Genomic DNA, 16,335 nt, shown 5'->3' with positions numbered 1-16,335 from the left:
GACGTCCCTCTAAAAGCTCCTACAGAAAGTTCCTACATGAACTGGTTCTGAATTCACTGCCTGATGACTGAGACGCTGTTTTATGAGAGTTTAGAGAACTTCAACTCCATTCATGGTGGAGGGAGACATGCAGGGCGCTGTGCGGCAAAATAGTCCCCAAAGAAAACTCATTATTCCAGATTTTCCACTATTTTCCATCATCAACATTCCATATAAGCTCAGAAGACTCGTGTAGGTTCTCTGGTGGTTCTGGATGGTAAATAAAGTGTCTATATCTGTGTTGTAGTCATGGCGACGCCTGGTTCCCATCACCACCACTGTAAAGACGTCTGAGCCATTTCACACCAAACCGCTCAGAATCTCTCTGATTACATCTCACTGAGTTATGCAGAAGTTTTTTAAAATGGGTGGATTTCTCCTTAAGAGTGAAAAACAATGACACTTATTACACTCTTCTGTTGTGAAGTTTAGACACTCCTACCAAAGTCCCCATTTTAGAATAACAGAGAGACACCAGACCTCAGAGAGACCAAACAAACCCAAACTATCCCCTATTTTAGAGTCTCACTCTTGGTCTCTGAAGCAGCTTCATGAAAACCCACCTGAGATGCTCATATAAAATAAACTGTGAGGCAGCAGCTTCCGTGTCTGTGTTCGCCTTACAAACAAATCCTAACCGTTAAAGCTCCAGACTCATGGTGATCAGTGGTCACCACCTCATCTGCACAGGCTTCAGCACCAGCACAAAACCAACACGCCTCGTTCAGCTCAAGACCTTCTGAAGGCAACAGTCAGATGGTCAGGTGGGGTCGATCAGGGCTGGAGGTGAAGTCTGCAGGAGGGCAGATCTCCAGGAGCAGGGCTGGTGACCACAGCTCTACATCAAAGTTTAATCTAAGATCCAGCCCCATTTCAGCCCTCGCCCCTACCACTGAGCCCTTATCCCTCATCCTCGTCTAAGGTGTAGGGGTTTCTTGTTGAGATAGAGGGGTGGGGTGAAGTGTTAGGACTACATCACCCTCCAAACGGAGGTTTTTCAGAGACTCCAGACAGAGAGATATGAGATAAACAGAAAACCCGGCGAGACGGAGAACAAGAGACCAAACAAACCCACAAATGTGAGAATTTTCTCTGTTAAAAAATCACAATAACCAGCATTTTATCTTAGTTTCATGTGGTCTCAGTGAATTTTGGTCGTTTTTCTTCGTAACAAGCATAAAAACCCTAACAGCACGCTGATGTCTCAGTAGCTGGCTGGCTAACTTTCCCGTTCCACCTTAAATAGTCCAGCAGTTCTGACGCCTGAAGCGCCAGAATGTAACTGCTGCTCCATTTAAGGTGGAACGGGGAAATTCTCAAGAATCTGGAGAATCTCTGACTTCAGCTTCACATCACTGAAGAATTAGGGGGGTGATAATAAATAACTGCCCCCCTCTTTGAAGGCGTATGACCCCTAAATGTAACTAAAGCCCAGCAGTGAGGAGCTGAACTTTCCCCTCCTCTGCTGTCCCTGCAGACGGGCAGGGTCGCCTACAGAGCGGCGCTGGTAGCTGATAATGAAGTCATGCTCTTTTATTAGAGGGTGAAGTGTTATTAGATGTGTGTGTAAACAGGCAGCTGACCAGCTGACCACTAGTCCAATTCCCATTAGAAAGCAACACACATTCTCCCTTATTTACTGCCAGCTTCCTCATCTCTCCACGTGCTCTTACCTTTAGTTGTTTTTATTGATCTCTCCTCGTCTCGTCGTCTCTCCATCTCTCCTCCGTCCCAGTCTGGAGCGCCTCTCTCTGGGGTTCCCCTGCTTTGTTTTGGTTTCTCTTTCTCTAGTCGAGGTTGCAGTGGCGCCATCTTCAGGACAGCAGAGGAACAGTACACCAGACAGTCTGCAGTGAGTGGTGAGAACTTTTTCTTTCCTTTAAGACAAATGACAAAAAAAGCAATTACCATCCAGAACCACCAGAGAACCTACACGAGTCTTCTGAGCTTATATGGAATGTTGATGATGGAAAACATTGGAAAATCTGGAATAATGAGTTTTCTTTGGGGACTATTTTGCCGCACAGCGCCCTGCATGTCTCCCTCCACCATGAATGGAGTTGAAGTTCTCTAAACTCTCATAAAACAGCGTCTCAGTCATCAGGCAGTGATTCAGAACCAGCTCATGTAGTAATTTAGACCAAAATCTCTAAACTATCGTTCCACTGCTTCATGCTGCTGCGTTAGACAGTAAAGTCAGATCAGGAGGCTCAAGCAGATCCTCTTTGAGCTCTTGGAGAAGATGAAGTTTGCAGTGATTTAGGGTGAAAGGAGGGCACTGCTGCCCCCTGCTGATGACAGGCTGAAGTGCTTGGCTTGGCCATCTTTAGAGGACATGGCCCAGGTCTTCAGGCGATTGGCCTCCTGGAGGCGCCCGCTGGAGGCGCCTTCCTCGGTTGGAGAAACTCTGCGCTCGGTCTGTCTTCAGACTTATTGGGTTCTTTGTGGGTTCCTTTCCTAACCCTAGTGTTAGTCTTCACTACGGAGTCCTGCTGGTGAAATAATGTTGTGGCCATGACTTAATAAGGCATGGGAACGAGATCGTAATGTGTGGCCACAACTTACTAAAGCATGGGAGTGAGACAACTAAACCTTGACCACAGTTTAATAAGGAATTGTCTTGTTCCCACGCCTTACTAAGCAATGGCCATGCATTAGGATCTAGTTCCCACGTGTTAATAAGGCATTGCCACATATTATTTTTATTTATATGGGATGTCACCAGCAGGGCTCCGTACCCCACTGATAACATTCTGTATAAATAAAAACAATGCGCTGTATTAAGACATGGGAACAAGATCCTAATGTGTGACCATGACTTAGTCAGGCACAGAGAGGCATGATCTCATTCCCATGCCTTAGTTGTAGCCTTAATGATGGCTTTGTGGCCTTAACGATGGCTTTCCCAAGCCTTACTAAGTTGTGGTCACACATTAGGATCTCGTTCCCATGTGATAATATGGCGTGGCCACACCTTTTTTTAATTCATGCGGGATGTGACCAGCAGGGCTCTGTACTTTACACCACTGTCAGCAGAGGAACATTAACCTGCTGGGTTTGTTTCAGTAGTATTTTTAAAATAAACTCTAAAGCCAAAGTTTTCAGAGATGCGTAGTTTGGGTTATTCTGATTTAAGGGGCTGTAAGTCCTTTAGTGTTTATCTGATTAAATCTGGAATATAATGACAATGAAAAGGAAAAGTTGCTGAATTTGTTTGGAACTGTCCACCGTAGGCCCCTACAGTGCTCAACCCAGTTTCTTGGGGTCCGCATGTTTCCCTCTGTTCATTTCTCAGTCAGTGACTTTTTTGTCCCTGGCTGTGTGATTCTCCCTGAGCTCCATGCATGATGCGCTGAACTACTTAAGCCTCAAACAGATAAAAGGTTATAAAAGAGAGCAAAACAGATTAAGAAGCAGCGTGTTCATTCAGCGCTGTGTGGTTTCTGCTGTACTGTAGTTCATATGAAACAACACTGAGGTCTGAGCACCATGTCAGTGAGTGGGGTGGGATTTATTGCTTGTTGTGCTGTTTTTCACTCTGAGAGCCCGGAGGTGACGTCGCACGCTGGGGGGAGGCATTATAGACGGGGATGGATCACTGACCGGGCCAGAGGGGCCAGTGCACAGGGGCCTCTGACTGCCAGGGGCCTCAGAGGGCCCAAAAACTTGAAGCAACCCACTGCAGATGTAAGCATTAAATGAACAAACAGCCACTGAATGTGTTCAAATAACTAACCACATGAAATAAACCAGAGAACATCCTCTGTTCTCGGCCTCGTCAGGCTTTAATATAAATCTTACACAAACATTCATAAACACAAAACAGAATATTAATCATTAATAAAGCAAAGTTTGTTTATTGTCATAATAAAAAAAGAACAAAATGTACAAAGCTGATTACAAACAAACATGAATGTAAATTATTGTTTAATCTCACATTTGCAGGTATTTATTTCTGCATTTATTTATGAGATGTTATTAAGGTGTTATTGTGCTGTTAACATGCCCAGGGACCCTGAATGACCGTGATGAGTCTGTCCACTGTCCAGTCTGTTTACGGTCTCTAATGTCTGTTTTAATCATCATATTTACTGTACTGTCTCTAGTTTAACAGTAGTAACAGTCTCTTGACTTGTCCCTGATTGTAGAGCCTGATTACAGTCCAACAGCGCCTCCAAGTGACAAGAACCTGCAGCTCCTTTTAGTTCAGTCATAATGTCAGCAGTCCAGTCATGTCCATCATCCAAGAGCACCTTCAGGTACTTACAGATCATCATTACCGCCACAACATCTCCAAATGTTCACCTGCACATGGCTCAGTTCACACCACTCACTGTCTCTGGAATTTCCACTGAGAACTGACATCCTGCCCACCCTGGATAAACCCCACTACAGTCTTGCTGGACTGTGTCTCTGCTTCAGGTGTCCGTTTGGGTGTTTGAAGATGCCGAAGATCCTTGATTCTCCTGAGTGATGGTAGAGGGTTCTGTTCCATCCTTAATGGACAGTGAGGAAATATCAGGAGGTTCAGATAAAGATTTTCTTCTGACCAGTTTCTGAGGTTCCTCATGATGGACCGCTGTGTTCTGCTGCTCGGGTTGAGAAGGTCCAGCAGGAGCTTCAGTTTGGCTCAGGTTGGACTGAACTGACCTGAAACGAACCATCTGCAACAGGAACTGTGTGACCATCAGGGTTGTTTTGTGAGAAGTTGGTGGTCTTTGGAGTTCACGGTTTCTCCTGTTGGTCGTTGATCATTTTATTTCCTCTTAGTGTGGTCAAGTGTGGTTGGCGTAGTGACGGCTCGGATGGTCCAGCTGGTCTTTGCTGTGGATGACCTCCAGAGGAAATATCTGGACAAAATTAAATGAATGAATTAGGATGATGTCACAGTGAGCTGCCAGCCAATCAGAACAGGGAGGGGGAGTGTTATTAGTGATAACTCACTCCTCCAGGAGTCCTACCAGGCATATTTAGCTTGACCTGTCTGACCTTAACTTAACACAAGGAGACTGAGATCCTCGGTATATGACACGGATTAACACACGAGCCCTGCCATTCACGCCCAACAGCTCGTGGCTGGATCACCTCCAGAAACACCGGAGCGGATCATCGGGTCCAGCTCCTGCGTCGGTTCCGAGGGAACTGTCATATCGTGTTTTCGTATTCGACTTTCCCGTTCCACCTTAAATAAGTTCCGCAATCGCGCACACCAGCTGCCCGAGCGTCCCGCTGCGACTGACCATTTAAGGTGGAGCGGGAAATTAGAATGAGGAGTTTCTGGGTCTGTCCGGTTTCACTCATTCATGTTACTACAACCTAATCTGTATGAACAGCGTGTCTGTAGGAGGTGAAAAGCTGGTCTTACTGTAAGAGGAGACTCCAGAGAGCAGAAGCAGGAGGCAGTAAAGCGGAGCTGGAAGATTCTCTGTTTCTCTCATATCACGGCTCTAAATCCGAAACCCGCAGCTGAACCGACTCCCACAGCTCGACTCGTTCCATTGAGGACCGTCTGACCGCGGACAGAGTCTTATACAGTGAAGTGGGCGGGTCTTAAAGTGGGCGGGTCCGAGTCACGTGTGGGGAGGTCCAGTCTCAGTTTCTGTACTCATTCGGATTCAGCTGCACTCTTATAAAGATTCAGCAGGAGGAACGGTTCTAAGCCCTATAGAGAACCATGGTTCTTCAGATTGATGGAGAATGTGATGTAGATGCTTCTTCAACAATTTCCAAAAAAGTTGGGACACTGTGCAAAATATAAATCAAAGCAAAATGCAGTGATGTGCAAATCACTTAAACCCTGTGTTTAACTGAAGATGGTAAAAAGGCAACATGTCAAATGTTGAAAGTGACAAATTTTATTGTTTTTTTTTTTTTTTAATATATGCCCACATACGTGTGTGTTGTGCTGGGCTGAGTGGATCAGACACAGCAGTGCAGAGTTTTAAACACTGTGTCCACTCACTGTCCACTCTATTAGACACTCCTACCTTGTCGGTCAACCTTGTAGATGTAAAGTCAGAGATGGCAGCTCATGAAGTCTATGCAGCATGTACTGGGATGTTCCCCAGGTCTCTCGATCTTTCTGGATTTTATTTTCAATGTTAATAATTTATTCATTAGAAAATTCCTTTAGTACATCACTAGAACGGCCTTGATGTCCTCGTGTCATTAGTTGACCGTATTCTGTGTTTTCAACCCTGTTACTCATTTAAGCCGCTGTCAAAGAAACACAGACAAACACTGAAGAAAGTGAGACTTTATTCCTTTATTCAAGGTGAGAAATGAAAGATAAAACACAAGTGAATAACGTTCAGAGTTCTAAGGGGTAAAAGACGCCCTTCCTGTGGAATCACCAGCGTTTATATATTACACAGATACACACAAACATACAGCTCACTGAAAGCACATTAAAGCAGAAAAGTCACAGGAACATCACCTGAATAAACACACTGTGCACATTTTACACAAGTGTTTATGGTAAATAACTAGTGCGGTCACTACATTGTATAAACCCATGGTTTTGTTTGGGTTACATAACGGTGACGTATCACATAGCAACAATTTCTCTTTAGGCTGAAGTCCAGCAGAGCCTCCCGCCTCAGTCACTCCACAACTTTCTCCCTCATAGTTCACAGTACGAAGCGCTCAGACGGGAAAACAAGCCCACTGAGGAAAATGAAGTCTGATCTCACAGCAGGAGAGTCTAATAATGAAGTCTGATGTCACAGCAGGAGAGTCTAATGATGAAGTCTGATCTCACAGCAGGAGAGTCTAATAATGAAGTCTGATCTCACAGCAGGAGAGTCTAATAATGAAGTCTGATCTCACAGCAGGAGAGTCTAATAATGAAGTCTGATCTCACAGCAGGAGAGTCTAATAATGAAGTCTGATGTCACAGCAGGGGAGTCTAATAATGAAGTCTGATCTCACAGCAGGAGAGTCTAATAATGAAGTCTGATCTCACAGCAGGAGAGTCTAATAATGAAGTCTGATCTCACAGCAGGAGAGTCTAATAATGAAGTCTGATGTCACAGCAGGAGAGTCTAATAATGAAGTCTGATCTCACAGCAGGAGAGTCTAATAATGAAGTCTGATGTCACAGCAGGAGAGTCTAATAATGAAGTCTGATCTCACAGCAGGAGAGTCTAATAATGAAGTCTGATGTCACAGCAGGAGAGTCTAATAATGAAGTCTGATCTCACAGCAGGAGAGTCTAATAATGAAGTCTGATGTCACAGCAGGAGAGTCTAATAATGAAGTCTGATCTCACAGCAGGAGAGTCTAATAATGAAGTCTGATGTCACAGCAGGAGAGTCTAATAATGAAGTCTGATCTCACAGCAGGAGAGTCTAATAATGAAGTCTGATCTCACAGCAGGAGAGTCTAATAATGAAGTCTGATCTCACAGCAGGAGAGTCTAATGATGAAGTCTGATGTCACAGCAGGAGAGTCTAATAATGAAGTCTGATGTCACAGCAGGAGAGTCTAATAATGAAGTCTGATGTCACAGCAGGAGAGTCTAATAATGAAGTCTGATCTCACAGCAGGAGAGTCTAATAATGAAGTCTGATCTCACAGCAGGAGAGTCTAATAATGAAGTCTGATGTCACAGCAGGAGAGTCTAATAATGAAGTCTGATCTCACAGCAGGCGAGTCTAATGATGAAGTCTGATGTCACAGCAGGAGAGTCTAATGATGAAGTCTGATCTCACAGCAGGAGAGTCTAATAATGAAGTCTGATCTCACAGCAGGAGAGTCTAATAATGAAGTCTGATCTCACAGCAGGAGAGTCTAATAATGAAGTCTGATGTCACAGCAGGAGAGTCTAATAATGAAGTCTGATCTCACAGCAGGAGAGTCTAATAATGAACTGTAGCGTATGTGACTGGCGGAAAAATCTGTGCTTTGAATAGAAATCTTAATTCTTGTTGTGCTTTTGGAAAAGATTAATAAACGTTTTCCCGTCAGAACTCATCAGCTCTGAACAAAAGAGCTGAAGTGTTTATCATTTTTCTGTTGTTTGAATGACGGAGCTCCACTGAGCTGATGGTTATCAGCCACACCTAGAGGAAGCCTCTTCCGACTGACTCCCTCACTGCTTGTTAAAGGCTTCACCAGAGGAAAGAATCCTATTTAAGGTCGTTTCAGAGAAATAAAGCAGATTTCTGTCCTCTGGGTCCCCATGACATCATAACGTTTAGCACGATAACAGCCTCAGCCAGACTGGACTGTCGTTAACATGTGCTTAAAAGTACAATCTCTAAACAGACGGTTCTTCTAGCGTTCATTAGTAAACACAATGGTTCTACTTAGAACCATGAACACTCAGAAAACCATTTTGGTGCTTAAATAGTGACTCAGTGATTTACTGAATGTATCGTATAGTTAAATCACTTAGAGCAAAAACTGGTCCAGATTAAACTGACGGACTCTTTTAGAATCACTGAAAGACAAATGTGGACGAGATGTTCACCTGAGCACCTCACTGGGATCCCCGTCTCCCCGACAGCGATTTCAGATAAACTGTGCTGGACTGACAGCTAACAGGACGCTGCCTGGTCCTTCCACAAGGGCAAAGATCAGCAACAACTATGGACAAAGGTCACCATGACACTGAATGGCACATGATCAACATCACATGGAACAAAGTGCTAAAAGCAAACCACATGAGCTCCCTCAGCTCCCTCCCCTGTGATTTGTAACGAACTCCGTTTTAATGTGGTTTTGGTTATTTTCTTTTTAGAGTGGGGTCACGGCCGGGTGCTTGCAGGCCGCTGTTTTTATTGTATTGTGTGCCGTTGCGAATGGTATATGAGTCACCTGTAGCTGTTTTATGAATTAAAGTGTTTTTATTAAGGTTGCTGTGTTGAGGTTTAGGTTTTAGATATTACAGTTGTTATCTGTAAAACATTAATAGCATGTTACTGGTCATTGATGTTCAGCTGCACCCCAAAAGGTGCTTTCGATATTTTTATTTCTTTCTTTTCGTGGTCAAGGAGTGGGCTGCCTGGGTGCTCTGGTTGTGCTATTTTGGGGTGTCTTATTTTTGGTTGTGTAGTCTTGCTGTGGGCGATTTTAGTTGAGGAGGTTTTGTGTGGCTTTTGGTGTAGATTAGTTATTAGTAATTAGAACACAGCAATACTTCATTATAAAAGCCTCCACAGGGTTAAAGCCAGCAGCCTAGTGAGGCTCACCATAAACCAGCTCACATTCTGTTCAGTATTTCTGCTCACTGCTGGGTTAAAATTTATAGTTTGTATTATTGTTATAAATGGTAAATCTTATTTACAACTTAATTTACAAATGTTTTCCCTTAAAAACTGCAGCGTTAGTAAGAACTGCCGACACTGCAGTGATGCAGTCTCTTTGCCCAAGATGATCAGTGGTCAGTTCCTCCTTTCTGGTGATTTATGGACTGCTCTTCATCAGCAGCACTAACAGAAGTCCCTGTTCTACTTTTTTCTGTTTCTGTATGAAGAAAGCAACAATTAACGCTGCTAGGCCGACTGCGACAGTGACCACAGCTCCAAGCAGAACAGAAGGAACGCTGACTCAGTTTATCTAGAGCACAGCGTTTCACACCAAACCGCTCTGTTTACTTCTTAATGGTGGAGTTCCCCTTTAACTCACATGAGATGTTTCAGCAGACTCATCTGGACATTGCTGCTTATTAAAGCCGGTCAGATCAGCTGATCAGCCTTCATCACTGCTGATTTTTACTTCTCTTATTGTGGTTGTATCTTTCACCCTCTCTCTCTCTCTCTCTCTCTCTCACTCTCTCTCTCACACACACACACAGTTATATATGTATATAATAAGAGTTTTAGCAAAATAAGAGTCAGAAGAGTGTGAGCTGTGGTTAATATGTACATGTTTAATGTTGAAGACCGCAGAATGTGCTGTTATACAGTCTGAAAGCAGATATAATCCAGTGTCCCTGTTATGACGGAGTGGCGATTATAAGGCGCCCTTAAAACAGGAGAGACGTTCTTGTGAACACAGAAACCCAGCAGGTCGACATTCGGCTCTGATTCTGAGCTTATTTACCTCATTCATAATTAGATCTCTTTCATCTGTACAGTTCATCTGATTATTTTGGTCTCATCACAAACACAGAAATGCATTTAATTACTGAACCAGACCTGCATTCAATCAAATCATCAATCACAACTGAAAGAACAAGCAGGAGCAAACAGCGTCGAGCACAATTATTGGAGATCTTATGGTCACTAAGGTTTTAGAGCACTTCACCAGTCTGCAGCGTCCACTCTGGACTTCTCTTTAGAAACAATAAGTTAGGCATATAAAGATTTTTAATACATCAGAGATGAAAGAAATTAGAAGCGTTGGCATTAAATCAGTGATTCCCCAGATACAGGATCATAGTGCACAAAAGAGACGTCATATATTAAAATCAAACATGAAGGAATATAAAGAAAGATCCAGTCAATAGACCTTTAGTTCTGGGCAGTGGTTTTAAATTATGTACAGAACGAAAATAAATCGGTTCAGCTAGACAGAAACGTACCAACACCTTTCTGCAGAAACTCAAAAGCTGGTTTACACTGTTAGATTACAACATCCTCTCCAGGCCTCTGCACTGCGGTCAGCATCCCAGCTACAACAACCTGCTCTCTCCACTTCCCTGTTCCCCCTTAAACGGTGCAGCCGGTACATTCTGACACACTTAAGGTTGGAAAACTCAGGGAGTCAAACTCAGCCTCTTTATCTACAGCATATCATTCCTTTTCTCTCATGCACTCGTCCTCGTTCCTCTCCGCATCCTTCTTTCCTTCTTTTACATCGCTTTCCTCTCTCCTTACTTTCTTTTTCACACCATTCATTTCACATTCCTTGACTTTTCCCCTCACTGGAAGCTCAGTCTTGTCCCTCTTCCAGCTCTCCTCTCAGTGTAGAGCTCCACCAAGTGGCTTCAGCCACTCAGCTCCCATCACGGACAGGTCTCATCAACATTGTGGACACAATAGAGAGTGTGTGGCTGCACCGTCCCTCACCTACTGGACAACAGAGAGAAATTCGGCATGAGAAATTACAGAATTTCAATCATATGGTCATTAAAACTGGTCATTTATTCATATAGCGGCTGTTGGAACAAAGCCAAGAGGCCCCATTAGTATGTGGAGGTTTCTTTGTTAGTTTTCAATTGTTTATCACGAAACTAAAGGAAAAATATTGTTATTTTCCTTGATGCAAATTATTTAGGTGTTAAATTAGCAATCCATTTTCGTTCTCTCATGCAGAACAATCGGGATGTGACTGGGATGCTTTCATTTTCTTGTCACCATTTGAAAACATTGGCGGCTGTTTATATTCTGTAAACACTTCATGATGATTTTAGTCTTGTTACATTAACTTACATTAAAAGCTGAGAACACTGCTTCTCTGTAAAGTTACCATGTCTGAGATGCAAGATTTTGTTCAGGCACACTTTGTGATGCTATATAAGAGTTTGTAGGAGATGTTATTTCTCCTTTACAAACCAAAATAACTGACATATTACACATCACTGAGCTCAGGATGATACTGAACTAAAGATGAATAAAGATGAATTCTAATAATGTTTAAAATCTGCGTTTAAGATGTAAAGTCGTGCAGAGCAGTTTGACTCAGACATCCATACAGTGGTGGTGATGGGAACCAGGCGTCGCCATGACTACAACACAGATATAGACACTTTATTTACCATCCAGAACCACCAGAGAACCTACACGAGTCTTCTGAGCTTATATGGAATGTTGATGATGGAAAACAGTGGAAAATCTGGAATAATGAGTTTTCTTTGGGGACTATTTTGCCGCACAGCGCCCTGCATGTCTCCCTCCACCATGAATGGAGTTGAAGTTCTCTAAACTCTCATAAAACAGCGTCTCAGTCATCAGGCAGTGAATTCAGAACCAGCTCATGTAGGAACTTTCTGGGAGGAGCTTTTAGAGGGACGTCTGGTTCCTATCACCACCACTGTGGACAGTTCTGACCAAGCTTCTACTGAATGGAGCGTTTCACTCCAAACCGCTCTGAACGACTTGGTTTACGTTTTAACTGTTTGAATATGCAGAATTATTTGAATTCCCCTTTAATGTAGGAGCCTTAAATGAGTTTTTTTATGTCTATGTAAGCAAAACCTAAACATCTTGTAAGCGTTAGCCATGGTTGGTATGAAATAAGAAAGTCCTGAGGTCTTACCGTCACTTCTCTGGCTGTGCTTGCTGACCAGCAGTGTGCACATGCTCAGTTTCAGCACTAGTCTCAGTCTCTGCAGAGTTCTGGGCTGTGTTCTCAGCCCTACTGCTGGGTTTCTTAGCAATAGGAGGGGGAACCTTGACACTTTTATTCAGCGAGTCACTCAGTTTGGTTGTCTGAGAGACAGACACCAACTCGGACACCAGAGTCTTCTTCAAATCCACCTGCCTCTCCGGGGATGAGGGTGTTTCTATGACAATCTTCTTTGTGCTCTTGGAGAAGATGAAGTTTGCAGTGGACGAAGGTGACAGGAGGGCACCGCTGCCCCCTGCTGATGGCGGAGGAGAAAGCAGGCTGAAGTGCTTGGCTTGGCTGTCTTTAGAGGACATGGCAGCAGTCTTCAGGCGTATGGCCTCCTGGAGGCGCATGGAAGAAGAAGGAACGCTCGCTGGAGGCACCTTCCGGGTTGGTGAAACTTTGGGAGAGACTGTTTGGGACTTTGGCAGAGTGACCTCTAACTGTGATTGTGACGAGGTGGTGCTCGGTCTGTCTTCAGACTCACTGGATTCTTTGTGGGTTTCTTTGTCATGAGTGTTAGCCTTTATGCCATTGGTGGCTGGTTGATCCTTTGGTTGATCAGTGGTTAACTCAGTCGATGGTTCAGGAGCTGCTTTTTGGCTTTCTTGCACAGATTTTGGTCCAGGATCTGCTTTGTTGGAAGGTAGTTGGGTTATGAGTCCAGCAGGCACAGACTCATTTTGCGGTTTTTGGTCAGTGATGCTGTTGTGGTCAGCAGAAGGTTTTGGTTCAGGTGGTACTTGAGGTGCATCTTGAACAGTGTTACTGCATTGTTTTGTTGGTTCAGCTATTGGTTGGGAGTTTGGTGCAGAGGCAGTCTCTTGGTTTTCCTGTGAGATGGTAGAGTGTTCTGTGTCATCCTTTACATCTGTAGAAGATAGTGAGTCTATTTCAGGAGGCGGTGCCATCATAATCAGAGATCTTCTGATTGGCTTTTGAGGTGCCTCGTGATTGGCTGCTGTGTTCTGCTGCTTGGGTTTTGGACGTACAATAGGAGCTTCAGCTTGGCTCGAGCTGGACTTGACTGATCTGAGACGAACCATCTGCAACAAGGACTGTGTGACCATAGGAGTAGGTGTTTCTTCTTTGGTTGCAGAAGTATTAGTGGTCGGGGGAGGCTGCGGTTTCTCTTGTTTGTCATTTGGTATTGGTTTGACCTCTTTTTTGAGATCTGTGGGTAATGGAGGCGGTGGAGGAACTTTAACTTGCTGTGGTGTGGTGCTCTGAGCTTGTGCTGAGGATACTTCCAATGGAGGGGGTGGAGGAGCCTGTGGAGGAAGCAGTGAAGCTTGTGGAGGTAGCGGTGGTGCCTTTGGAGGATGTGGGGAAGATTGTGATGGAGGCGGAGGAGCTTGTGGAGGAGGTGGGGGAGCTTGTGGGGGAGCCTGTGGAGGAGGTGGGTGTGCCTGTGGAGGAGGAGGGTGAGCCTGTGGAGGAGGAGGGTGAGCCTGTGGAGGAGGAGGGGGAACCTGGGGAGGAGGAGGGGGAACATGGGGAGGAGGTGGGATTTCTTGTGGAGGAGATGGTATCTTCAGTGTTGAGGGAGCTTTATCTCCTGCTGGTGGTGCATCCTGTGGTAATGGAGGCATATTTTGTAACGTCTTTGGGGAAAATGGTGAAGGTGGGTTAGGGAAGTCTGTTTCATCCTTCCCAACTGGAGGATGTGGAGCAGGTACATTCATAGGAGGAGGTGGAGGTGGTGGGAACATAGGGTGAGGAGGGGGACATATGATTTCATCAAACGGTGTCCTGAACTGGGCTTTTGAGGAAGGTACATCTTCTTTTGGGGGTTTAACTGTGTTTATAGGGGGCAGGGGAGGAAGATGTTCAGGGGGTGGTGAAGGAGAAGGGGACAAATTGATCTTAGTAAGCCTGGTCACAGATAGTCCATTACCATAAGGAGGCTGGACATCTGTGGGTATCTTAGAAGTCCTGGACTGAATCTCTGAAACCACAGCTGATAAACTGTTATCCTTCATCCTGTTTGTTGACAGACTTCCCTGGACTTTCTCTGTATGTGGTTCAGATTTCTCTGTAACTGAGGACACCAACTTATTGTTTATCTCTGTTGACTCTATTGTTGAGGATGCACTAACAGCATCTGGTACTTTTGCTGGAGCCTTCTTGGTCAGCGGTTCAAATTTCAGACCTCGCTTTTGGGCCCATCGCTCAAAGTTGACAGGTCCAGGACCACACAGGAGTTCAAAGGTGTGCTGGTTGTGTGCCCACGTCTCTGGAGGGGGAGGTGGAGGTGCTAGTACCTTAGGAGGAGCCGGAATGTCAAAGAGACTCTTGAGAGCTGGGGAAACAGCACCACCATTAGAGCATATGTTGTTGACAGAATATGGGGAATCCTTGGGAATGTGACCCCCCCCATTGGTGTGTGAATGGAGTATCTTGGTTGCTTGAATGTTCTTCTTCCTTATCTCTAGCTCTGCTAGTACTGCTCTCTGTCCATCCGTGCTAGAAGCGTGGAACCCTTTAGGTTGAACAGTTGGGGTGCTGTTCTGAGGGTTGCCATGACGTCGCTTGTGCAGGGAGTATGAACGATTTGGGGGAGGTGGAGGGTTCTTGCTCTTTTTCACTACAGACAGGCTGCGATTGAAAGTCTCTGACTTCTTACAGCTGTCCTCCTCTGAAGAGTCACCATTCACTTGAGTAGGCTTAGTTGGCATGGTCAAATTTCGGGCACCAGGATAGTTCTTGATGTTGGCCTTCGGAGGTCCATCTGTATCCTCCTCCTGGCTTGTCCTGCTGGCCACACGAGGAGTGCTACTGCTGGAAATGGTGGAGGAGTCAGAGACCAGTGTCTCGGAAGATCCAGAGCGGCTCCAGCCAGAGAAGTCTGTGCAACGGGTGGAAGCTCGGGAGGACATCCGGGAAGAGGCCCGTGAAGAGATCCGAGAGGAAGCCCGAGAGGAAGCCCGGGAAGAAGCCCGTGTGGAAGCTGGGCTGGCTGAGGCCAGGCTGCTTTTACTCACCATACGAACACTGCTGCGACTTCTGTTGCGGCTAAGCTCCACCACATCCACAGAAGGAGGCAGTATTGCATTGGGGATGATCTTGGAAAGATATGTGGCCTGGGGGGAGACATACATCACTGGGCTGGGTGGATGGCTGCCTGTTGTGGTCATCCAGGGAACAGCTAGCGATCTAGGCCTCTGTGGATCCAAAGACTGGGGTAGAAGGTGCTGGATGAGTGAAAGGTCATCCTGCTGTCTATCCACTGGACGGAGATCTGGTTCATCCTCCTCAACAGCTTGCAGGTTCCGAAGATACATTTGGGCTCCTTGTTCTGAGGCGATCGATATGCTATCCAGAGTGGGAACCACTGTCGATATGATCACACCTCCATTGGTCAGTTGAGCATCAGTGAACTGGGACGCTGTCCATGCGGCTCGATCAAGACCTGCAGTTGTCAGATAAAAACATACAGGACATTAGTGGTTACATATTGAAGGGCTTCTATTTTCTGGTGAAACAATCTTAGTAAAACGTACCCAGTTCTTTCTGTACATGTCGAGGTATTCCCGTCACTGTACTTCTGTGTTTTCCCTTGGACCGACTCTTTCCCGGCTTCTTATCCTGTTTCAGTGGTCTGAAGGTTGAGCCTACAAAAAGGAGGTCCACATGAAGATGAATAATAACTCAATATGTCCTCCGTAACGCGGTTAAACGTTACCAAAGCAATATGTTCAGATACAATGACCAGGACAATATAAAGCAAGTGTTAGTGTTAGGCCTAATTCAGCCCCTTAAACTATCCACTCTCAAAAAGATGATTCTTGAAGGTTCTTTAGGAAAGACAGTGGTTCTATATAGAACCATCAACACTTGAAGAACCATTTGCATGCTTGAATGATTCTTCACATGGTGAAATCGTTCTTCAGATTGATGGACAATGTGTTGTATATGGTTCTATTATAATATATATATATATATATATATATATATATATATATATATATATATATATTCTTCCTGTTATACTGTTTATGACTATTACTGTTCTGTGTC

The 16,335-nt window shown here is 44.8% G+C and overlaps 1 protein-coding gene and 1 long non-coding RNA gene across 6 annotated transcripts in view; both read right to left on the bottom strand.

Annotated features, from left to right (window-relative positions):
- Positions 1-3,869: 3,869 nt before the first annotated feature.
- LOC119263490 lies at positions 3,870-5,534 on the bottom strand. Its single transcript, XR_005130304.1, has 2 exons — positions 5,405-5,534; positions 3,870-4,889 (listed from the first exon to the last, which is right to left on the bottom strand). It is a non-coding gene; the product is annotated as an uncharacterized LOC119263490 (long non-coding RNA).
- Positions 5,535-9,893: 4,359 nt separating this feature from the next.
- Positions 9,894-16,335, bottom strand: part of si:dkey-157l19.2 (uncharacterized protein KIAA1522) — a 51,109-nt gene continuing 44,667 nt past the window's right edge. For 4 of the 5 annotated variants that reach the window (XM_017720113.1, XM_017720114.1, XM_037538755.1 and 1 more), the window contains 3 exons: positions 15,819-15,929; positions 12,244-15,727; positions 9,894-11,054 (listed from right to left, as the gene is read on the bottom strand). In XM_017720113.1, coding sequence (XP_017575602.1) covers positions 12,246-15,727; positions 15,819-15,929 — 3,593 coding nt within the window. In that variant the 3' untranslated portion in view covers positions 9,894-11,054; positions 12,244-12,245. Of the gene's footprint in view, positions 11,058-12,243; positions 15,728-15,818; positions 15,930-16,335 lie in introns of all 5 variants that reach the window. The other variant, XM_017720115.1, reaches the window with a different exon arrangement.

Source organism: Pygocentrus nattereri, chromosome 5 (genome assembly GCF_015220715.1).
Source record: "Pygocentrus nattereri isolate fPygNat1 chromosome 5, fPygNat1.pri, whole genome shotgun sequence".
Classification (NCBI taxonomy): Eukaryota; Metazoa; Chordata; class Actinopteri; order Characiformes; family Serrasalmidae; genus Pygocentrus; species Pygocentrus nattereri.
Note: the sequence above shows the minus strand (reverse complement) of the source record. Positions and strands in the feature narration are given on the sequence as shown.